Below are 26056 nucleotides of genomic sequence, written 5' to 3' on the forward strand. Positions count from 1 at the left end.
CCTGGCTTCACCCTGGGGGTGCTCAGGAGTGGGCGCCTCACAGGGAAAAGCCAGGAGGGGTTCCATAGCGGTATGAGTACAGCGCCTTGAGACCCTAACGGGTAAGTAGTGCGCTATACAAGTGCTAATTTACATTTACATTTACATTTTACAGTATGTAGACCTGTAGATCTGTGGAAAGAAGGAAATTGTTACAGTATAGCTTGAAATTGCTAGTATTCACGCCCTGCTTTAGTATTAGTCCTGGCAAAATCAGAGAGGCTATTATTATCAGAGCTCTTACATAACGAGATTGCTGCCATAATTTGTCGCCGCACAGCATGGCACCAAAGGGACAAGTAGACTATTTTACAAGACAAGTAGATTTAAGAAGCAACCTGTCTCATGGAAACGTAGATATTTTATTAAAATTCCACACCCCTGTCTGAGTAGAGCATGTTCTAGGACGAAGTGCCGGGTTTATCACAGATAAGAGGGTCCTCCATTTAAAGCATATTAGTGAAAGCCACTCAGATGGCTCATAGTGACTCCAAATGGCAAAAAAAACCTCCTCTCATTTCAAACGTTTACATTAATTATCCTCCTAGATATGCAACACCGCCATGTCAAACAGGAAAAAAAATGAAATAAATAAAAATCAGTAAGACTAAAAGCTTGAAAGATCAGGGGTGCAGTCTGGTTGTACAGCAGAGCCCCCTTTTCTGTTTATCCTAGTGCCACTACAAGTCTGGCTTCCAAACTAATCCCTTGTAGGAGACTGGCCTGGCTTGTGGTGGGTACCAATGGTACTTACACCATATACCAGATCCAGTTATCCCTTATTAGTAGAGTGTAGTAGTGTTCTCGCAGCTTAGGCTGATAGAGGTAGCCATAGCAGAGCAGCCAAGGCTGAACTAGGAGACATGCAAAGCTTCTGCAATATCACTATATCATATAGGTACCATATTATAAGAAAGACAATAGCCAGAGTTACCAAAATAAAGGTACTTTATTTTAGTGACAATATGCCAAAAGTATCTCAGTGGATATACTCCCTTAGGAGGTAAGTAACATACAGAAAATATATAGAAATAACCAAATCAGGTTAGTAAAACAGTGTTAGAATTCATTTTGAATTGCTTCGTTTCTTTTACACGTGTAAGTTTGAGCTTTTGTTGTCTCTGAACGCACTGTCTATCACATATGTTATCTTATGTATATTTGTTTAGGTAAAATAAGCCTGGTTCCACGCCATAGGCTTGCAGCTGGTTCCTTTCCCTAACTGGGGCACTGTACTCATTATAATTGTGTGTTCAAATAACTAACTGACCTCGGCTGTGGTATTTTGGGGAGGGAAAGGCTGATATCTATACCTTTGAACCACGTAATCCTTTGAAGGGTCTCAAGAATGTGGGGAGTCAGGCAGCTGCAGAAGGGAGGCAAGGACAAAGCTGGGAATGGAACCAGTGTGTGGAAACTGATTAACTCCTTAAAATATCTGTATGACGTATATCATTATTTACACATTTTATGTATCCTTTGATGTATGAGTATAAATATCACTGTTAAATGCTTTATGCTAGCACACTTTACTTCGGGCCTGGGATGCCAGTGGTAAACCTGTCCTCTTTGCTGCGGCAAAAATAAACAGACCTTTGGTCATTGATTTTTCACTCCGGCTCTCCGTGTCAAAACTCCTTTGTAAATGCATTTGTAAGTATCTGCAAATATGTGCATTTGACAATTTGGCGCCCGAACAGGGACCTTCCAGTGGATATCTTCAGTAGCTCTGTCACGAGACGTGCTGCCAGTGGGGGGACGCCGTTCCGGAGGTGTAGATTCCAGGGGCCCCTGCACAAAGACTTAGTTTCAAAAGCAGCTGCATCTTATCCACCGGGCAGGCCTCTCCCCGCTTTCTCATGATGTCCCAGCGAAGTCCCTGAAAACATCGGTGTTTATCTTGACTGATTAGTCTGACACGGGCGGCCGGAGAGAAATCCAGGAAAAGCAGATAGTCAGGTAAGACTGTTCCTCGCTGGCTACTTGTCTGCTTTAACTTGCATTTGAGAGAATAATTGTTTTTGGATAACTTATCATTTTTGGGAATGATTAGTTCTTGGTAAATTTGCATTTGTACAAGGTACCATTTGACAATTTGTATTACACGTGTTTTTCTTGTTTGAGTAATTTGCCCAGGCCTGGAGCAATTTGTAAGTTGGTGCACATTTGAAAAAGGTTTTCTTTGGTGCACATTTGAAAAAGGTTTTCTTTGGTGCACATTTGAAAAAGGGTTTCTTTGGTGCATGTTACATTTTGAAATTTGGTGTGTGTTGTCTTTTGAAAATTTAAAAGGTTAGATATGGGAAATAAGAAATGTTGGCAAGGGTTATGTCTTTGTTTTCGCAGAAATCATGTGCCACGTTTAGATAAAAAGCAACCGATCCCAAAAGAGGGAACACCAGGGTGGGACATGTTAAAGGATTATGGTTTAGAGAATAATTTGTATAATAGTATATGGCGCAGGTATACTAGACATTGTCCTGACCTCCAGTGGCCAGAGGATGGGTCTTTTGATTTAAAGAAACTAACCTACCTACAGGAATGTTTGTTTCATAAAAAGGCTAGACAACATATGTTTGAGGTATACAGAAAATGGGAAATGGAGGCCAATAAAAGAAAAATTAAATCAGATAAACTGATAGAGAGGGAAAATAGGAGAACCATCATGCAAAAGGCCGCCCTTTATCACCAGTCCCAAACCCAGAAAGGGATTGAATCTGAAGATAGAGTCCATAGGGCTCAGGTGGAGGGAAGTTATGTATCAAAGCCAACAGAAACCAAACATGCATTAGAGGAAGATGAGGTAATGCTACAGCTATTAGATAATAGCCCTACTGCACCTCCACCTTACACACCCCCTGCAGTAGCCCAACCTATCATGGGGGCACAGCAACAGCAGCAAGGGCAAGGACACAATTTGGGAAATCCAGGTGCACCACTACAGCAGCATGTGCCACAACCACCACAGCCTCTAGCCCAAGCTACCCCAATAGCCCAAGTCCTAATCCCTCCACCACCTGCCCCACCACTACCAGCCAGCACTGCAAGGTTACAAATAATGTCCCCTGCCCCTAATACCCCAAATGGACAACGCCAACAGTGCACAGCCATACACTCACTTTCACCCATATGGGGCACACCTATTAAGTCGATTTCGCCCCCTAGTACCCGCTCCACTATTGGGGATTGGGAAAAACGGGTTATCAAGAATCAGTCAGAGAAGTGGATGTCACATCCTATTTACACCCACACCGATATTATGGACACAATACAACAGATGTCACATTTTGGACAGCAATTAGCACTGCTGTATATGATTGAAAAATTGGAGAGGGATTGGAAGTCTTGTATTACAGATTCTACCCCTCTCCCTTATGAACAAGAATTAAACCAATTATGGCGGGACAGTGTGGCTTGTATTCTTGATAGTAACAGCATAAATGAGGGAGTACGCATTTGTGTCATAGCCAGGGAAGATGTTCTAAATAGATATGACAAGGGGTACCCAATGAGGGAAGTGCACCCTGATATGCCCACTGCAGCTGCAGTTGCAGCAGCAGCTGCCGCCGGACAACCAGCTCCCGGGCCGGTGGCCCAATTTGTCCATATACCATGGAAAAGGGAGGAGGTAATGGCTATAAAGAAAGACTTGCCAGACCCTCGAAAGAATCCAGCTGGATTCTATCGGGACCTTAGAATTGCCATTTCCACCACAACCATGACACTCAAAGACATTGACTATTTTTTTGGTGTTTTATTGGGTCCTGAAGTTTGGCATAAAATTAGAAGAGTAGATGATGCACCTACTTTGGGAAATACATGGGGGGGTTTAGAAGCACGGGAAGCACAAAGGGCACCAGGAACCCTGCCGCATCAGGATATTTTAGATTTACCTAATCGGATATTGACTAAGTTAGAAACTGTTATACCTCTTCAGACTGTGGATTGGGGAAAGCTTGCCACTTATAAACAGAAAATAGGTGAAGATGTCCCAGATTATTTTACTAGAATTGAACAAGCTTTCATAGATTTTAGCGGTCAAGACCTCGCCACCGTAACAGGTGTCACACTATTTGTAGAACGCTTTGTTAATGGCCTTCTACCTGAAATATCACAGAAATTAAAAGCAACAGAGAGTTCGTGGATGACGAAGGGACAGGCAGAGATTTTGCAGATGGCGCAATACTATGAGAGCAGGTACAAGGAAGAATTAGAAAAGAATGAGAAGTCAGTAAAAGAATTGAAGAAAAAGGTATTATTACAGCAGGCATACCCTCAGCGGGATACAACCCCTCAGCAAAGGGGTGGCCCACCAAGGGGACGGGGAAGGGGTCGAGGCCGAGGTGCATCTGCACCACCCCAAGACCGCCGATTAAATATCAACCAATGTGCCAACTGTAAGCAGGATGGACATTGGCGTGATACTTGCCCATTACTGGAAGGAAGACAAAGTATGTCACTTCATAGAGGGAACGCGGCAGGTAATGCACGAGGACGAGGAAGAGGAAGAGGAAGAACTGATCAGAATTCGCAGAATGAGAATCAGGTCCCGCGTAACACTAATATTTTTGACAATGCATTTGAACGACAATATTATGCTGATGATTTCTTTTCTGAATCCTACAATTATTAGGACAGCCACAGACAGGGCCAGGGGCGAGTAAGTATTCCTGTAGATCAAAATGGTCCCTACATTGATGTAAAAATCGAAGGAGAGGGCCATAAGTTTCTTCTAGATACTGGTGCCACCAGAACATCTATTGCACATTCTGCAGTCCCCGGGGCTCCCCTGTCTGGGCTTCATACCACATCAATTGGGATTTCTGGAATCCCCGTGGTGAGCCCCATCTCAACACCTATGAGAGTAACTGTAGGCCCATTTACAGTACACACGCCACTCTCTTTAACATCAGGTTGCAATGAAAACTTGTTTGCATTAGATTTGTTAAAGAAATTAAATGCAGTTATTCACTGTTCAATGGATGGTGTCTATGTAACTATGGATAGTGTTTCCCCAACTCGGTGCATGTTCTCACAGGAATACGACTTACCCCCAGAGCTAAAGGAAATAGACCCTCGCTTATGGGCCAGAGGCAAGAATGATGTAGGCATTATGGATATCGACCCTATTGTAATAAAAATCAAACCAGGTGCCCGGTTACCTCGTGTTCCTCAATACAAATTACCTAAATCAAGCGAAAAAGGGCTCAAGGCAGTCATATCTGATCTTGTGCATGCAGGTGTCATAAAGGAAATAGTGAGCAGCCCATGTAACAGTCCAATCCTTCCTGTTGTAAAGAAACGAAATGATGCTAATAGATTAGATGGTGAGCAATCATTTACTGATAACACAGTATATCGATTAGTTATTGATCTCCGAGAAATTAATAAAATAGTAATTCCCCAGTTTCCCGTGGTCCCAGACATGAATAGTCTTTTCACCATGATTCCACCCTCTGCGTGTTTTTTCACCGTAATCGATTTGAAGAATGCGTTCTTTAGCATTCCAATTGCCGAAGAATCTCAATATTTGTTTAGCTTCGCGATTTTTGGTAGATCATTCGCGATGACAAGAATTCCTCAGGGATTTGTTGAGTCCCCGAGCATATATAGTCAATGTCTTAAACGTCAATTAGACCAATTCAATCCACCTTCAGGCTCTGCATTGTTGCAGTACATTGATGATATTTTAATTGCCTCAGATTCCATGACACAATGTAAGACTGATACTGTTGCATTATTACATCATTTAGCACCTCTGGGCCATAAGGTGTCCCTTCCAAAATTGCAGTATTGTAGAGAGGAGGTCACCTATCTAGGACACCTCCTCTCTAAGGAGGGAAGGAGATTACATCCAGACAGAATTAAACTGGTTCATACAATGACTGCACCACGTACCCCTTCTGAAGTCCGAGCATTTTTGGGATTTACATCCTTTTGCAGACAGTGGATTCCAAATTTTTCACTTATAGCAAAACCATTGACTGCTCTGACACTTTCAGATGTGCCCTCTCCTGTACCTTGGACTGACAAATGTGAGGAGGCTTTTCAAGAATTAAAAAAGGCGATGTGCTCTGCTCCTGTATTGGGTAATCCGGATTACAGCAAACCATTTGTTTTATTTGTGCATGAAAAGCATGGCTGTACATTGTCTGTTTTGACACAGGATCAAGGTGGGAGACAACGCCCTTGTGCATACTTCTCTTCCACCTTGGACACTGTGGCGCAAGCTTTGCCTACTTGTCTTAGAGGAGTGGCTTCTGCAGCAGCTGCGGTGAAACAAAGTGAAGGGTTTGTTGGTGGCAATCCGCTCACTGTGATGGTTCCTCATGCCGTTGATATTTTGTTAAACAAGACACAGACGCAGCACCTCACCAGTGCTCGTCTAACGGGTTACGAATTAACATTGTTCAGTCCAAATATTACTTTGAAGCGATGCAATGTCTTGAACCCAGCTACGTTACTACCCCTCCCTCAGGACAATGTGGAATTTGATCATAATTGCATTTTTGCCACTGAGGAAGAAACGAAGGGACGGGTAGACTTAACAGACACTCCCCTATCTGACCCACAGGGAGAGCTGTTTGTAGATGGGTCTTGCTTCAAGTTACCAGATGGTACGACCACTGCAGCCTATGCCGTCACCACAGTCAAAACAGTGGTTGAATCTCATAGAATCTCGCAAAATTCGGCACAGGCTGCAGAATTAATTGCCCTCACCAGAGCTTGTGAAATAAGTGAACATCTTAGTGTTAACATCTACACTGATAGCCAATATGCGTTTGGAGTAGCTCATAATTTTGGGCGACTCTGGGCGAATAGAGGCTTTATCACGTCACATGGCACTACCATTCAGCATGGCAACTTGATTGTGACACTTTTGAATGCTCTCAGCCTGCCCAGTCAGGTCGCAATCATTAAGTGTAGTGCCCACAAAAAAATTACTGATGATATAGGACGAGGAAATGCTTTTGCAGATGCTACAGCGAAAGCAACAGCACGAGCACCATTTGACAATGCATATGTTGAGAGTAGCATCAAGGGAGAGCCCCAGTACGAAGTATTAGAAAATACCATGCAGTGTGTGAGAGATATTCAAGCAGAAGCAACAGCAGAGGAAAGGGAACAGTGGGAGAAGAACGGTAGACTAGACAGTGAGGGCTGTTACACAGATGACACTGACAGAAGAAGATGGATGTTACCTAATTGTTATGTACACGCTATGGTTACTATGGCCCACAGTCCTGCACACATCAGTGCCCAAGGCATCAAGACAACTTTGGACCATGTTTGGAGTAATCCTCTGATATCCAAAGCTGCTAATAACCTGGTTAAAAGTTGTATGGTGTGTGCAGTGCACAATGCAGGAAAAGGGACCCCTACGCCCCCTGGCCACTTTGCCCCTCCTGATCTCCCCTTTGAAGCTATACAGATGGATTTTATCCACATGGAACCGTGTAACAAACTGAAATACGTGTTAGTGGTAGTATGCATGTTTTCAAAATGGATAGAGGCCTACCCATTAAAAGACAATGGTGCCCTCTCTACCGCCAAAATATTACTAAAAGAATATTTTCCTAGATGATACGCATTGCCACGATTAGTCTGGAGTGACAATGGCAGTCATTTTTCTAATGAGGTAATGGAGAAGGTCTGTACCGCCCTTAACATCAAACATCGATTTCATGCTGCAAATCACCCACAATCAGCGGGCCTTGTAGAAAGGTATAATTACACCTTGAAGAGCAAAATAGCTAAGATTTGTGCTGAGACCAACTTAAAATGGCCAGATGCTTTGCCCCTAGCATTAATGTCCATCAGGATGACTGCCAGTAGCAAGTCACGATTATCCCCCTATGAAGTTGTCATGGGGAGGCCAGCCAATATCTAGGGGGTACCACGACCAAAGAAGCTTTCTGAAGTGCAATATCCTTTGTTTGTAGATTACTGTAAACAATTGACTAAAGATTTGCGTTTGATCCACCAACAGGTCAAGGCCAGCCTACCGACTCCTCTTGAAGGCCCTGGTCACCCTTTTAAGCCAGGGGATTGGCTTATGACAAAGAATTTTCAAAGAACCAACAGTCTTCAGCCCAGGTGGCGGGGGCCAGCCCAGGTACTGCTTGCAACACAGACAGCGGTGAAAGTGGAAGGAAGGAAAAACTGGATACATGCTAGCCACTGTAAGCGTGCACCAATTCCACTACAAAGTACTCTAACAGCAGAATTACCATTGTCTCCTGATTACAGAGAAGTAGGGAGACAGGAAACACATCCACAGGTTTCAAGTGCTACTTCTGCTCCTGAGGTGACACAGCAGCCCAGTGACGAAGAGTTACTGTTTCAAGATCAACAAACTCATCGATACAACCTGCGTCCTCGCCCATCCAAATGAACAGAATTTTGAAGGTGCGTAAGGTGGTGACCCCTACGAAAAGCTACATTTACATCACCCTGATAGCTCCTAGCTTGGAATTGCAAACTGAGGTCTCTTCTGAATGGCCAAGGAATCCTTTGCTCAGCAGAATACGGCACGCCTGCCTTCATGAAATACAGTTCCCCGCTTTCACTGCCACCGGCATTTCCGATGCCATTGATGTACCAGCATTAAAACGAGCTATCCTCACTGTTGTTACGCACACTTTGGGCGACGAGGTTGTAAATGACTGTGATGACTAAATTTCCAGCATGAACAGGAACACGGGTGACTAGCCTGTGCAACGACACCAGAACATTGGTCAGAACAATTGTCTCAACGAGAACACAAGCATAGTGGGATGCAGCTTGTGCAACGCTATTCAAGCAGTGGGTAAATGGAGTTAACAGTTCTGTGACTGGCGAAAAAAAAAAAAAAAAAACAAGTACCAGTTCTACGGAAGCGGCCAGCCATTAGGGTTGGTGCGGTTTGTAGTCCCAGCGGTAAAAAAAAAAAAAAAAAAGGTGCCCTTTTTCTGTTTAATACCCAAGCACATCACTGATCTGGTTGAAACTTGCTGGCCTCCGCCCTCATTTTTGCTGAGACACTGAACGAAACTGACAAACTATACTGAAGACGAACTTTGAAGTATCGCGACTTACTCACTGGGAGTTGAGACTCACCAGGAGTTAAAACTTGAAAAGGAGAAGATAAGGGACCTAGGATCAAGCCAACATCTATTGTCCTGTATTTGAAAAAAAACCTTGTTCATGGACCAACCAGTGCAGCCTAACTGCTAGAGTGGAAAGCACGGCGGTGCTGAACCCTAGTGGGTGTGAACATTGAAGGAAAATTCACTTATCTGTATCTATACGTATATGATTATTAGTATAGTGATATCAATATTTTGCATTTACATATTTGGTAATTGTGTGGGTATATTTTTGAACACGCGTAGGCGGTTGAGACGAGTAAAACGGTATCATAGAAAGGTTGTAGGACCAAGGAGAAGAGCACAATAAAATTATGAAAATATATCCATTTGGCAGGACAAATATCCCTCTAGAGAATAGGGAAGAGTGGCCTTATAACTATTTTTACAAAACAACAATGAAGTACCTAGTGACCCTTATGTTAATATGTATAATGTCCAGTGGTGTTGCATCATTGTTGCAAAATCCTACCTTACATCCATTGATAAAGGTTCATGGAAAATTAGCGGAGACATTAAGTCTCACTGACTGCTGGATTTGCCGGCATTTGTCTAGACACCCCGAGGATCCTATAGGCCTTTATGAAGTACCAGTATCACCAAGCGAATATGAAAGAGGGGAAGTGTGTCTTGTACCAAATACCACTTGGAGATGTGACCAACAAGAATATCAATGGTACCCTAGGTGTGCGGTGCTCCCTAATACTCAGGCAGAATACAAGCTCTCCCCGATGCCTGGAGAGAATGCCACACTTAAAATGTTTCCCATATGTTTTGGTACCTATTTTTATGGGCAAAACCCAGAGGCAAAATACATGGGAAAGATCCCTCCTGAACAGTGTGTTTACACTTTGTTATTTGATATAAAAACAGGGAATTGGGATCTTGAAGGAGAGGAGAAAATAGACAGAAATTGGACAGCGTTAATTAATGGGACTCATCAAAATTACACTGTAAATTATTGGAACCTGACTGTGGGAGAAAATGAGATTCTAGTAGATCCAGAAGGATTGTTATATGATCCCTCCAGAGAACAAGATAGAAATGGGAAAAATTCACCTGTAATATTATCCCGGGTTTTCCTTGGCCCCCTCTGGACGGCTAGATGTTCATATGTTGCACCCTGGGCAAATGTATCATTGCTAAATACAATCTGGGAGGATTACAAGTATTGCAATAATTCTGAGCATGACACCCCAGAGGGTGTAGGATTGCCCCGAATAAAATACAGTATTATAAATTCACAAATCCAGGGAGGCATGTACTTCGTATGTGGAAGAACTGCATATAAAGTACTACCTTTAAACTGGGAAGGGATATGTTCACTGGCATATTTGGCACCCAACATTACTGTGATATCAAATATATCATCTTCCCAGCCCCTTAACATGGGGAGTTTTGCACATAGGTACAAACGAGGGACACCCATACTGGAGGAGCGAAAGAACTGGGTATTTCAAATATTACATGTTCTTATTCCAGGATTTGGAATTTTCGATTTACAACTGGCAATGATGAATATGTCAGCTGAATTAGCCATTGCATTTAATGCCACCAGGGAGGCCATAGGAAGTATACAGATAGAGATAAACTCTGCAGCCCAATTGGCGATACAAAATCGGCTTGCCCTAGACTTGATTACAGTACAACAAGGAGGAGTATGTGTTTTAATCCAACATCAGTACCAGCAAAAGTGCTGTTATTTTGTCAACAAGTCATCAGAGATAGAATTGGATATTGGGAAAATAAAAGAAGCAGTACAGGTATTTGAAAAGGGGGGCCAATATGAAGGAGGCGATTGGAGTTTATCATGGTTATGGTCTTGGTTTGGGGGGTGGGGCTGGTTGTTTAAAGACATACTTTTTATAATAATAGCTATTGTATTAAGTTGTTTATTAGTACAGTGCTTACCTGCTCTCTGTTCCTGTTTAAAATTGTGTAAATTTCCGCCAGTGAAAATACTAGAAACCAATCGAGCTATGATGCAGAGAGAAGAGATAAATTCCCTAATGGCTATTGACCCCACTATCCTCACTACAGATACTGGTTGCTCATACCCATCGGTTGTTTATGTCCCCATGAATGCAAATTTCAATGAAGTAGGAGTAAAATTCAACATATATGAGGAAATTTAGAACTATTCAAAACGTTTATTATGTTCAGAAGAAAAAAAACTCAAAAAGGGTTGATTGTTAGAATTCATTTTGAATTGCTTCGTTTCTTTTACACGTGTAAGTTTGAGCTTTTGTTGTCTCTGAACGCACTGTCTATCACATATGTTATCTTATGTATATTTGTTTAGGTAAAATAAGCCTGGTTCCACGCCATAGGCTTGCAGCTGGTTCCTTTCCCTAACTGGGGCACTGTACTCATTATAATTGTGTGTTCAAATAACTAACTGACCTCGGCTGTGGTATTTTGGGGAGGGAAAGGCTGATATCTATACCTTTGAACCACGTAATCCTTTGAAGGGTCTCAAGAATGTGGGGAGTCAGGCAGCTGCAGAAGGGAGGCAAGGACAAAGCTGGGAATGGAACCAGTGTGTGGAAACTGATTAACTCCTTAAAATATCTGTATGACGTATATCATTATTTACACATTTTATGTATCCTTTGATGTATGAGTATAAATATCACTGTTAAACGCTTTATGCTAGCACACTTTACTTCGGGCCTGGGATGCCAGTGGTAAACCTGTCCTCTTTGCTGCAGCAAAAATAAACAGACCTTTGGTCATTGATTTTTCACTCCGGCTCTCCGTGTCAAAACTCCTTTGTAAATGCATTTGTAAGTATCTGCAAATATGTGCATTTGACAACAGTCAGAAAGTAGTGAAAACACTGTAAAACAAACCATATACGAAGTAAGTGGAATGCGAACCACAAATGCACCCCTAGGCAAGTGTAGTGTGTAGAGGGTCACTGAGAGTGTAAGAAAACACCAAGGGTGTAAAGGAGACACCACCACAGGACAGCAGGAGTAAAGTACTACTATTTCCCCCAGAACACACTAAAGTCACGATAAAGGAATTTGCAAGGACCACACCACACTGCAAAGCACTGAAGACAGATTCCTGGACCTGAAGACCTGTAAAGGAAGGGGACCAATTCCAAGAGTCGCTGAAGTGTCCAGGCGGGGTAGGAGCCCACTAAACCCCAGATGAAGGTGCAAAATGGCTGCCTGCGGTTGGAAGAAGATGCTGGTTTTGCACCAACGAAATGAGGCTGGAGGTTCTGCTTTTGTGCAGAAGATGTTCCACCGCATGCTGATGGATGCAGGGTGGTTTCCTCTGCAAAATACTGCAAACAAGCCCTGCTACACGCAAGAGTCGCGGTTGAAGAAAAAGAGTGCTGTCCGGGCCAGGATGTCGCCACTCAAGAGGGAGAGGCACCCTCAGCAACGTAGAGAGCCCACTGGAAGGAGGGAAGCATCTGCAGAAGTCCTTGAACACAGGTTCAAAAAGACTGAACACTGCGATCATCTCAACACTGCAAAGAGAGGTCCAACGACACCGGAGGTCAACTCAGGGAGCTGAGCATCACAGGACGGAGTTTCTGGGGACCTAGGCTCGGCTGTGCATGCAGGATTTCTTGGAAATGTGCACAGAAGCCCTTGTAGCTGCAAATCACACGGTGCACAGGATTACTGTCTGGGGAGGGGAGTAAAGGACTTACCTCCTCCAAATTCAGACATTTGGACCTCTGGACAGTCAGGGTCACTTGGGTCCACCACCTGTGTTCCAGGGGCCACACTCGTCAGGATGAGAGGGGACCCCAAAGTACCGGTGAAGCTGTGGTTTGGTGCCTGCTGGAGCAGGAGGAAGACTGTCAACACACAGGAGATTTGTTTGTGGCTTCCAGTGCAAGGTGAAGGCAGGCAGCCCCCAGAGCATGCACCATCAGGAAACAGTCGAGAAAGCCGGCAGGATTAGGTGCTACAATGTCGCTGGTAGTCTTCTGGCTACTTTGTTGCAGTTTTGCAGGCAACCTGGAGCAGTCAGCTGTCGATCCTTGACAGAAGTCGAAGAAAGAAGTGCAGAGGAGTCCTGGTGGATTCTTGCAAGTCCTAATCTCAAGAGAAGCCCACAGGAGAGACCCTAAATAGCCCTGAGAGGAGGATTGGCTACCTACCCAGGTATGCACCTATCAGGAGGGGTCTCTGACATCACCTGTTGGCACTGGCCACTCAGAGTCCTCCAGAGTGTCCCCACAACTCTGAAAACAAGATGGCAGAGGTCTGAGACACACTGGAGGAGCTCTGGGCACCGCCCCTGGGGTGGTGATGGGCACGGGAGTGGTCACTCCCCTTTCCTTTGTCCAGTTCCACATCAGAGCAAGGACTGGGGTTCCCTAAACCAGTGTAGACTGGTTTATGCAAGGAGGGCACCATTTGTGCCCTTCAAAACATTTCCAGAGGCTGGGGGAGGCTACCCCTCCCTGGCCTGTAACACCTATTTCCAAAGGGAGTGAGTGTAACACCCTGCTCTCAGGGGAAATGCTTTATTCTGCCTTCCTGGGAGGGCAGAACCCGGTCTGTGAGATGGCAGCAGCTGTAGCTGCAGTACAAGCCTCAGAAAGCTGGTTTGGCAGTACTGGGGGTCCATAGTGCAGCCCACAGGATGCATGGAATTGGCTCCCCAGTACCATATTTGGAATGGGGGGACAATTCCATGATCTTAGACATGTTACATGGCCATATTCGGGGTTACCATTGTGATGCTACGTATAGTTATTGACCTATATGTAGTGCACGCTTGTAATGGTGTCCCTGCACTCACAAAGTCTGAGGAAATGGCCCTGAACTATGTGGGGGCACCTTTGCTAGTGCACCTCACACTTAGTAACTTTGCACTTAACCTTCAGCAAGTGAAGGTTAGACATATAGGTAACTTATAAGTTACTTAAGTGGAGTGAAAATGGCTGTGAAATAATGTGTGTGTTATCCTGTGTAAGGGTTTGTCTGAGCTCCCTATGGATAGCAAAAGAAATGCTGCAGCCCATATGGATCTCCTGGAACCCCAATATTCTGGGTTCCTAGGTACCATATACTAGGGACTTATAAGGGTGGGGGCCAGTATGCCAGTTGAAATTGGTAAATGTAGTCACTAGCCTATAGTGACAAATTTAAAGGCAGAGAGAGCATGAGCACTGAGGTTCTGATTAGCTGAGCCTCAGTGACAGTTAGGCACTACACAGGCATACACATTTAGGCCACAAACTATGAGCACTGGGGTCCTGGCTAGCAGGATCCCAGTGAGACAGGCAAAAACATACATGTAAAATTGGGGGAAACATGCCAAGAAAGGTGGTACTTTCCTACATACCCTTAGTAAAAGATAATCTCAACTTAACTTTCGACGAGTTCTGGATATTAAAAAAAATGCAAGCAAGACTTTCAAATAAACTTGGAATTCTATGCATAAAGAAGCACACAGGCATCTCGTTGTGTACTGCCAAGGGGTCCTATGTCATGTACTCAATAAATATTGCCTTTTTAACCATTATCACTTTGTAAGCTGGGGCTGTTGGTTCCCGTTCCTATTAAAAGCATAGGTTTTAACCTTCCATCGTGTGAAGCGATGGCTGCGAGGCAAGTCTAGCACAAGGTGTCACGCATGACACAGGAGGGAACTCATAGCTATACAGATGTAAGCGAGAAAGAAAGGATACACAACGGGTATCTGGGATTACTGTCCAATATTTTCATTGAGGAGTTCTGCGGTTATCATAAAAAACAAGGCTGCAAGCAGAGTGATTGTGAATGTCACCAGAACTCCAAGATGGCAATATTAGACCATATTACAAATTACTGTTTATGTATTTTTACACTACATATTTATTTTGGGTAGTTAGCTTGTAAAACATTTATTCAAAGCGCAGATGCTTGCAATTAGAACGTTGACGTTTAGTTAACTTTTCACAAACAAACTGTTACTAAAACAATGGCGAGCATCTGTGGATATATTGGAGTCTCTGGCAACAGATTTTACGGCATAGTTATGGATTTGTGGCATTTTCCACGTAGTTGCCATTATTTCACAAAAAACTGAGTCTAGATCAAATTGATGAAAATATATAAAAAAAAAGTCATTCTGTGGCAAATTGACACATAATTTAGACAACCATGCCACATAATGTGTACCTCTATGCTACAAAATTCCATTGTACGCACTAAAAGCATGCAAATGTAATATAAATATTATACACACGCACACTAGTGTTTCCATCACAGAAGCTGCAATTTCATCTTGTGGCTCCTGATTCATGAACCAGTCACCAGCAGCAGACAAAACCTCCCCTGAAGTGTAACTAACTACAAGTATAATTAGAAGGAGCAGAGTTTTTGGACACCCCGGTAAACTGCAGAACAAAATACAGGAGAGTAACAAAAGCCACATAACAACATACAATACAGCCAATTCGAAATTCAACTTAAACCTGAAAGTTAAACTAACAATGTAAAAAGTCCCCATGAAATTTTATTTGCACACGCCGACCTTTACAAAACGTAACATTGTTACACCATGACAGGACTCTGAAGGCTGTTGAAACTGGACTAAAAGTGTTTAATCTTCTCTATCGAAGATAAATCATCATACCTCCACGCATACAGAGTTTAACTCTAACTTACGAAAGCTGGGTGGGTTAGTAAAGGCAGCCTTTACCAGCACTTTAAAACAAATAAAATGTATGTGAGGGGGCTAGGGAGACAAGAGGGGCACGGTTGATAGTCAGGGAGTTAGAGGAGGCGGTCATGGGTTGGGTGGGTGACAGGGGTTGCAGCAAAAAAAAAAAAAAAAAAAAGAAGGAGGATTGCTGCACCCGGCGCCACCAGCGCTAAAGGCAACCTGGATTGTACGTTAATAGAAAGTGTGGAACTACACATACATACAAAGTGCGGCCATTTTGGTTTTGAGTAACTAAACTACATTTTGCGACTCATTTGTTTGGGGGCCCAAACAAGCACTGTGAATCCAACCCTAATAATTGTTTAAGGGAACAAATCAAAGTTTTTTTTCCCATAAGTACGCATGCCTTATTCCTGTATTTTTAGGAGTAAGTTGCAGGTAATTATAGGGGAAAAAACACTTTGTGAACCGAGAAATAAAGAAGGGAAAATGTGTAATAGGCTAACAGGAAGCGTTGCCATCCCGCCCCTTAGCATTTCACCTTGCACAGACAGATAGGCATCTCCAACATACCCTATATGCAGCACACTACCTTAGATTATGAAAAACTCTTCAAGATTATGCCTTTTGCTATTACGGTACAATTACTGTTCGTATTAGGTTGTTTGCTAAGATTGATTATTTTGTAGCATATACACAGCTGATGATGTGCCACGAACAACCAACTGTTGAACATCACCAGAAGTACTGCTCTCAAGGCACGAAATCTCCTTTAAAGCCAAATGATAGGTGCACAAATATTGATGCAGAGGTCCCAACAGTCAACAAAATTGTATCACAGAAGGAATGATATTTGTGATCTAGATAATAAGCATCTTATGGGACGTATTGACTGAGGCAACTTTATAACCTACACTCTGCAAAGCATTTCTCCTTGATAGTGCTCCAAGGGGCTGGTGAGTACACAGTTAGGATTCAAGGAGGAACATTCTCTCTGATGTGTCTGTTAGGCAACTTCACTAAAAATTGGTTCTCATTTACAACTTTATTACGAAGACCCAATTGGTGGTTATTCTGACAGGTCAAAGCCTTTCCCCCCAGTCTCCTATACTAATATGGGGTGAGGTGCTCCCCCTTCCAACAAAATGGGAAGGGCTATGCCCAGGCGAGTGAAGGGGTCCAACCCAATACAAAATCAGAAAAGGAGCGGAGCGCCAGGTACACACAAATATATAACAAGGCTGCAGCCATTCATGGTTGCTGAGTAAGGAAGAGAGCAGAGGAACATTTGGGGGGGGGGGGGGGGGGAAATAGAGTCAGAACTGTGCAGCAGAGGAGCTGAAGAGCAAAGGTAGTATGACCACGAAAAAGAACATAGGAGGGAATAAAGGAGTGCAGAGTTGGAGGCACAGCAGAGGGGAACGAGGAACAGAAAAAAAAAAAGAAGGACAGGAGAAGTGATATAAACACTGGGTTCCAGCCAAAGAGAATCAGAAAAAATAAATAAAGACAGTCTAACAAATGTTGTCCCAGAGACCACTTGCAGAGAGGAATTGAGTCCCAAGTGACCAGAATGGATGGTGTGAGGCAAATATTTGGTTGTTTGTGGGCCAAATGCCAATATTTTGATTTACAAACACAGAGGTAGGATTCTAAGCCCCAGTGAAGAAAAGGTTATTGGTTAAACTCTGTTCTACATCTTTTACAATACTGGTGGTATTAGATTTTTATTTACTGGGGGTGGGGGAAGATATAGATACACTTCTACTGCATTTAAACTGCAATTCCGGTCTTAGCACACAACAGTTATGCTTTGGACTCACCTATCCCACAGATGCCTAAGGCATAGTTAGTTGTAGTCTAGGTAAAAGAAAATATTCCACGGTAATAAACATAAATGTGAAAGCAGGGCTGGCAGTGGAAGCGAAGAATCCTAAGCCCTACCTACGACTTCCAACCAGAATACACGGTAATAATTATAATGGAATTAAGTAGAATGCAAATCTCATTGTCAAAACAAATTATTTTACTTAGCAAGAAAAGCATGAAAAATGAGGCATTCATACAGCATTCAAATTCTTTAAAGCAATTCGTATTCTAAAGCAATGCTGCAGCAGACAATTATTTTTATCTAGCTAAGATACTAACAAATTGCTCAAATATGCATGGCCCACTTGTCACTGCTTTCCAGAGAAAGCAGATGCTTAGCGTTAGGAGAAGCACACTGTGGCTCCCTAAAGGCTAGGCAATTTACATCTCATGATTTCATAATCCCTCCCTCCCCAGTAACTGTACAAATTATAGGGCTTCTCAGTACAAAATGCCCTTGAATGTTTTTCGCATGTATTACTGAAATCCTGCTGACATTCTGAGCATATTTTGGCACACAATCAAATTACCAACAAGCATTCAGTACTCTGGTATTCTAAAAACCTTGCGGACAATAAATGACCCAGCTACAGACAGGAAAGAAAACAGAACTTCAGAGGATCTCTTGATACTAAAGTCCCTCCACTCAATAGGCAGGTGCTCATAACGTCAGCCACACCAAGTTACTATACCAGCGCCATAAATGAAACCACCAACAGGAGCAGAACACTGTTCAAGATAATGCATGAACACCCTGTTGAACACGCACATTTCTCAATTCACAAAAAAGTGTAATACCATAAACCTCTTGTCACATGGAAAATATACAAAATCTGACAGCACATTGATGACCTCAAACTGGTTTCAATTCTTACACCGACGCCGTCCTGCACAATGACACAAGTCAGCCTTCAATACCCTATCCCTCCCAGATCTCGCTGTCATACGCAACTCCCTCAAAGCCACTTCTGATGAAGGTGATATCTTACCATAGTCCTTCTAAGCCCGCTCTGGAGATGCTTCCTTACTCCTACTTACCAGTCTTAATGTTTCCTTCACTCAAGGCATCGCCTCAGAAGCCCTTAAGTCAGGGCAGATTCTGCTACATCTCCTAAAGTAACCTACGCTAAACTCGGATGATCTCGCAAGCTGCCGGCCCATCACTCACCAACCTTTCATCCCATCTGCAAGATCATTGAAAAAAGTAGTCTGATCACCTTCAAGACCACATCAATGCTATTTCACACACAACTACCAGTTTGGATTCAGATCACATTGTAGCAAGACAGCTACTACCTTATAAATAATAGATAATGCCCTCTTGACCACAGATGAAAACAATTCCTGCCTTCTAATATTACTGAACCTCTCAAGTACCTTCAACACAGTCAACCAACCTACCCTCATACGAATCTCTGAAGTCTTAAAGAAAGACAAATCATTTCTTCCAGAAAACGACTTCAGTATTGCTGTGCAAGCCCTTGTACTCCTACAACCGATAGTGTTAGTGCCCTACTTCATGGCCTTCCAGACTGCATATGGGCAACCCTTAGGGGCATCCTATATGCTGCCTCAGGGTTTTATCCAGGGCCTAAATAAATACAATCACATTTCCCAAATCCTGATGGAACCCCTTGGGCTCCACTGCCATCTTCAAAATTAGCTGCACCATTTACAAAGCTATCACGTCCAGTAGCCACACTCATTTTGCAGACAAGTTCACCATCTCTGGTGGATCTCAGCAAACCTGCAGCCAGGACACCATAAGACCGCAGGCAAGTGTTGGGTAAAAAAAACAAAAAAAAAACAAGACTGCAGTGCTTTTCAATCTATGCTCCCAGGATCTGTAACAACATCCATGTATCCATCAGGACCACCCCAACACTGCCCCAATTTAGGACTCACTCTGTTCCATCCTCCCCTCACATGCCCCTCTGGTAGCAGCCAGCATTGCCATTTGCTTTTTCTTTTAACACCTTTCAGTGATTCAACTTCTCATATCAATATGCAGTGCCTCTTTGCCCCTATTTCTTATCCAACTTATTATTTTTAAAAATGCTATAGTATGTAAAATCTGGCATACTAAACCATTTTCTCTGAAGTTCTGATCACTGCTATATTGTCTCCCACAAAAGAATGATTGAGTCATAGCAAGCAGGTACAGATGTCTCCAACAGCCATCACACATTATATTGGGGTAAAATGCCCACAGTGCTGTAGTGTTAACATCTCACTCTGCATTTAGACTGTCATGTTGATTGAACTTCATATTTGGTACTTGGTTAGGATGGGTAATATTTTGCTTTAGGAGGAGGAGCACCTTCAATTTTTTTTTTGCATGTTTTGTATTTCATAGGATTTCTTCTGAGGGTGCTGGGATGGCACCATTCACCAGGTTTCACTCTTAACATTACATACAGTGGAGTTAGCACTACCTTTAGGAATACCTAATTAACTGTATGCTTGTATATGGTATTTCTATTGTGCAAACCTAGCTGAAAGATTGTGGGGCTCTGTATGTGATTAAAGAGGAGCATAAAGTCAGAGAGTAAGAGGACAGGGAGCTCTGGTTGTGGATGATGAATGCTTTGCGAAACCACGACTGCAACGGCACCCACCAGTCCCTTCGGGGCAACGCGCACTCACCAGTCCTCCAGGGCCGAACCAGGCATCCACTCTAGTGCTCCCCTATTGTTGTTAGTCTGGCACTTGTTAATATAAGTATTCAATTCTACTTCCTCAGTATGTTTCTTTTTTTTATACTATTTTGCGCTGCAATTTCACAGTAATTATTTTCAAAATATTTACGTTAGTTTTGGAATAGTTGTAAATTATTGATTTTTTTTTTCCCCCTACATTCATAGTTGCCTTCGAAATATAAGATTTGTTAAAAGATCGCCATCTAGATATATAGCATAATGCCACATTTTGAGTATTTTTCCACAGAGCTGACTTTTCACTGGGTGGGGCCTGATTGTTCTTGGTTATGTATCTGTGGGCTGCGTTGCTCTATCAAAAGTTCTCAAACTCTCTCGCCACAGGGATGTACGGTTTATTTTGCCTTCAAAGTCTGGATTTTGACATGCTTTGGTAGTTGGTGTGCCGCTGTTCTATGCTTTCGGCAGAAGCACTTTCTACGTGTCCCTACAGAATCTAATGTACTGAAAGTACTGTGGACAGGAAGGGGCGAGAGGTTGAATTTTTCGACATACGCCTGCTTCCACTTGCCTAGATAGTTTTGCAATTCAGCGTGGTCGTGAAGTTGAAGGTTACCGTGGAGAGGCTTTCAGACAGGCACTAGTTCGGTGAACTGGCCACATGGCCAGAGCTTCCTTTGCTTCAGCCAGGTAAGTTACTACTCATAAACAGTAGAAAACTGCCGACAGGAGTAAGTGAAATTAGGGACACCATCCGTAGCAGAGGAACTCTGCTGACTGCATGATGGCGCAGAAGTATATACAATATTCTCAACTTTCAAGTTTATTAGTTCAGAATGTCAGTAGGTTATACAGACTACTTTTGTTAAGCATTCTGGCCATTTTAGTCTTGGTTTTATAATGGGATAAAGGGCCTAAGGTACCGGAAAGCAAAACAAAAACCTGGACTGTTGAGCTCCTCAAGTATGGGCCTGTTAATCTTTATAGCTCTGAGCCTACACTGCAGCGTCAAGGATGAGGCTGACTGAAGATTATTAGTGCAGAGCTAAAATAATTATTAATCTGATCCTCAAAATCGTGCTCTTCAGACGAGTCTTGGGCAGTGCCTAAAACAACAACAACTAATTTTCTCTGAAGGGCAACAAAGTGTGGAAGGCAATTTCAGTGCCATGTGAATTGTACACTAGTCTCCGAATGTCCCTCTGGTAAGAGTTCATGTTATTTTAACCTCCACACAGTTTTCCCAGACAACATTGATAAACCCAGATAAGGAAGTGATCATAAGGTGTGAGGGTTATCTTTCTAGATTTTAATAACAAAATCATGAAAATCAATGGGTTTGTGACATTGTACACAGTTGTCAAGTATCACAATCAGTTTCACAAAAGCCTGCTGCGCAGTGTTGTCATCTGAACAGTGATACAAGATACTGTGTACCAAAACTCAATCATATATTATAGGTGTAGATAAAGACACAGCCCTTTAAGCCTGTTAACATAAGTCTAGTGTGCAGGACTGCATGTACATGACTGGATGTACGCAATGACAGTCACCAATTTATGTTTACACAGTTTGTGTGACAAAATAAAATATACAATTTGGAGAAATTAATGTAAAGTAACTAGAAAACATTGACTTGATGTTTAATTTTTTTTTGTTTCTATTAACAATGGGGCCTTAGAATGAGAACTCTGTAAGTATTGTACAGACAAACCACTAATCCCAGGTATATCACGATTTCTAGTTGAATGCAGTAAACTGTGATAGAACTGCTTCACTCCAAGTAAATGGAATAAAGGGGTTGTCTAGGGTGGTATTCGTCACTGCCAGTTTCCAGACAGCTGCAAATGGTATAGAGATCACTCGAGTGCAACTGACAGCATGATAATTATGAAAGTGATTACCGCACACCTTGGCAGACTGGACATATTACTTTCTCCTCTTGAGGGCAAAGAACTGTCCAATATTTATTGCCATATCCAGCTCACAGCTGTGAACAGTAACTTCGTTCTGATAAGTTTTCTGAAATGCATTAGGCCATGCTGTTCTCCTCAGAAGAGACCAATGTGTTTGCCACTGACCTTTTTTTTGCATAAGGTAGATGTAAACCGGCAAAGAGTTTAATTGGCCGAAAGAGGATCCAGCTTGGAAATGCAGAAAACTGCCTCCAACTCCCTGCTGTTTGGAAATAGAAACTCAGTATTTGATGGTAGGTGATGGCCGCTGCACTTACTTAGGTGGCCCAGTTCTTGCTTGCTCTTGATACACACCTTACATAGTAGTTATCCTTGCTTACAGTGGATGTTACTCATTTTCTTTTTTGTTGGTGCTACTAGTTCAAAACTGAAGGCAACAAAATCTTGTTACTTACATTTTGAGGGTTGATGTTCATTGGGTACACATGGGCCTGGTGGCTACATAAAGTGTTATCACAGTACTCTAACCATGGACCTGGTTACATAACATGCTGCACAAATAAGCATATATGTAAAAAGCCCAGAAGCCAAGATCATTCGCATAGGCAAAACCTAATGCATGTTTTTTTTGTTGTTTTTTTATTATGTTTGGCTATCCCATTTCAATCACTTTAGCTCATACTTCTTATTTCCATAAATAAAATGGCTAGCTATGTAGTGGCTGGCGCTTTACAGATCTTTAAACTGAATATTTTACATAATGCGCGTAGCAGCCTCACATACATGTCGCAAACACTAAAAAGATTTATTTGAATATTATCATCCAATCTAAAGATGCGTTTTGTCCCATACAAGTTTACGCTCAATAGACTTGCTGGGGTAGCTTCATGAGAACTTCCTCCCTTACTACCCATCACGACACCACCTATCTTCTTTCAAGTAATAAGAATAAGCAGCATACGAGTTTGTCATTAACATTACACAACTGCTATCTGTATGCTTTGTTGCTACAGAGCTAGGGCACATTTACATCAACTTCGCCTAAAACCAACCACCTTAACCGTTCACGCGCCAGTGCACTGAGTGGCCAAAAAATTAAGCATTTCTTTAAGTTTGGTATTCAAGTAAAATTCAAATTAACCCAGTGCTCACACAAAAATACTAAGGTTCCTCCCATGCGCACCGCTTTCACATTAAAGGGCTGGGGTTGCTATATAGTTTAATATATTGCACGTATTCACTTTGGCAAGACTTGCCATGCGAATAAAAGTGCATTGCATCGGCCACCATGGCACACGGTCAATGCGGTCATCCGGCTGATATGCCTTCCAGAAGACATTCCCCATGCATTCACTTACACCCGCGAGAGACTTACACATGAGGGTGCTGAAGGCCACCACGGCCAGAAGCCCCTGCAGGAATATACCGAAGTCGTCCATCAGAGCTCCGTTGCCGCATCCTCGGTTGGCAGGGGGCCCCTGAGTCGTGGCGCTCAGGCTGCTGGTGCTGCTGTTGCCACTGGCGAGCCCAGACACTACGCTGCGGATCATGGCTGCGACAGACTCCGGGGAGCAAGCCCGGCGGTGGCTCCTCCACAGCTCGCATAGGGCAGGCAGACGGCCTGGCTGCCAGCAGCAGTGGCAAGAGAGGGGCGGGCAGGATCGGTGACGCAGCAGCCGCCACCACGGCCGCCTCCGAGGAGGAATACAACGATCCCAGCGCCTGGAGGCGAGCAGTGTAGAGAGCAGGAGCAGGAGGGGAAGCGTTAAAAGGACAACACACAAACAGACGTCCCCTGTACCTCTGACAGCCTCGCGAAAAGCGCTCTATCTCTTTAAGAGAACTGATACTTCCAGCTGTTACGGGGCGCGATTACGTCACAAGGAGCACGTACCGAGACCCGACAACTAACTGCTAGAATGCAGAACACCAGCATAACCTCCGGTAGCCTCCATGTTAGGTTAGGTGTGCACGTGCCAGTGTCCAAGAAGAAGAAGAAGCATATAAACTAACTCGTTGCTTCTTCTTTCATAACCATTTTGGAACTTTGCGTGCACATTACGAAGATATCGTCCGTAACGTGCCGATTGTGTTGCTCGGTGTATTGTTTGTAGACGTCCATTCTGCATTTCCCCTGATGATGCCGGTCCTCAAACCACGGCCGATTGGGAGCGGATCAAAATTAGAAACTGGCAAACAAAAACAAGTGTACAGTATTTGTGGGTCGTAACTATTTGCGAAACATTGCAATATTGTTAATATTGAGAGACATAGCCCAAAAGTGACAAAAGAATAGATATCTCCCCAGCAGAGCTATCGACCTCTTTATCAGACCTTTTCGTTCGTGCACTTTCCCACGACCTCTTTGCCTCCCCATCATTAATCTACTTTGTGTCCATCTGCCCCCTTCACTGTTCATCATCACCTTTTCAAATTCTCAGCCCTTCTCCGTTTTCTCCTCTCACCACGTCTCCATTCTTTTTCTTTCTCATCCAAACTTGTGTACCTCTCTTTTCCGTTTCAGTGTCCTTATCACACCTGTCGCCATTTTCCTTTCTTTTCACACTCTTTCCTCTTCGCTTTTCTTTTCCTCCTTTCAGTTCCTCAAAGTTTCATTTTCCACATCTCTTCTCTTTTTTTTCCTCTTAGTCCAGATCCCATGTTTCCTTCTGACCATACCTTTGAAAGAGTTTTTTCCCATCGCCAGACTTGCGGTGGTGGTCAGACTTCGGCAAATGCAGTGGTCCGGCCTCCACATTAAGACTGATAGAGCGTAGTTTAAATATTACATATGCTAAACGTGAAATGCTTATATCAATGATCAATAATGCTGCATAGAAAACGACAATAATTAGAGTAATGCTTAAACGCGCATCTGAAATTTGACTACAATGTATGAGGTTACCAATATACGTGAACTAACAATATTACATATGCTAAACGTGAAATGCTTATATCAATGATCAATAATGCTGCATAGAAAACGACAATAATTAGAGTAATGCTTAAACGCGCATCTGAAATTTGACTACAATGTATGAGGTTACCAATATACGTGAATTAACTATGTAAAACTGTTCATGCTATGATTTATATTAACACTTACGATATTACATTTGTATTAAAATCTCATAAGCCTTAAGTTAGCGTAAGTTGTAGGTTTTTGCTGCCTAAGCGCTCCTATTAAAGCATTTTCTCTGTTTTCCAGTGTGCTGACTCGCAAAGGGCCATGACCCTGCATTTGTTCCTTTCCTCCGTTTTATGTAACAAACGAGATTCCGTTCCCATCCGCATGCTAGCTGCCTTAGTGTAAATTCAAATACAAATTGAAACAAAAGTAGATTCATCTAAAGTACAAGGACATTTGACCATGGACAAAGGAACTCATGACCCGAGAAACGTGCCAAGTGCTGAAGAAACCCACCGGATGTGCCTCCTCCGAAGACGTCAATTATGAGGACCAATCAAAGTGTTATAAATTATCGTGGGGTGACAGTTGGGATTACCTAATGTATAATTTGATAGGTTAAAGATAATGGGGTATAGTGAATGTCCAATAGAATTTTGGGGGAAGGTATTACAAAAAAGGGATAAAAACTCATGTCACAGAAGGGACGAAAGAACTAGGTAGGGAATGCTATTGATTTTATTCAGAAAATCTGTCACTCCGTTTGGTGACTTTGAGACTTAATAAACTATCCTCACCCATAGATTGCCCTTTGCACTTCTCCTCCTTATGAGGAAAGTGTCCCCTGTCCTCTAGACGAGGTTACACTGATGGCGATTCGACTGATGTCCTGAAGACGAAGACTGATCCTGT

At 42.9% G+C, this 26056-nt stretch overlaps 1 protein-coding gene and 1 long non-coding RNA gene across 2 annotated transcripts in view; one reads left to right on the top strand and one right to left on the bottom strand.

The window, feature by feature from the left end:
• Nucleotides 1-11733, top strand: part of LOC138259005 (uncharacterized) — a 65123-nt gene extending 53390 nt beyond the window's left edge. Inside the window, exon 3 of the long non-coding RNA XR_011198619.1 lies at nt 8030-11733. This is a non-coding gene — a long non-coding RNA (uncharacterized lncRNA). The remainder of the gene's footprint in view (nt 1-8029) is intronic.
• Nucleotides 1-24052, bottom strand: part of LOC138259004 (musculoskeletal embryonic nuclear protein 1-like) — a 287666-nt gene extending 263614 nt beyond the window's left edge. The window contains exon 1 of the mRNA XM_069206382.1: nt 23612-24052. Within this exon, the coding sequence (XP_069062483.1) occupies nt 23612-23786 (175 nt within the window). The 5' untranslated portion in view covers nt 23787-24052. The remainder of the gene's footprint in view (nt 1-23611) is intronic.
• Nucleotides 24053-26056: the final 2004 nt, after the last annotated feature.

Source organism: Pleurodeles waltl, chromosome 9, assembly GCF_031143425.1.
Source record: "Pleurodeles waltl isolate 20211129_DDA chromosome 9, aPleWal1.hap1.20221129, whole genome shotgun sequence".
Lineage (NCBI taxonomy): Eukaryota > Metazoa > Chordata > Amphibia > Caudata > Salamandridae > Pleurodeles > Pleurodeles waltl.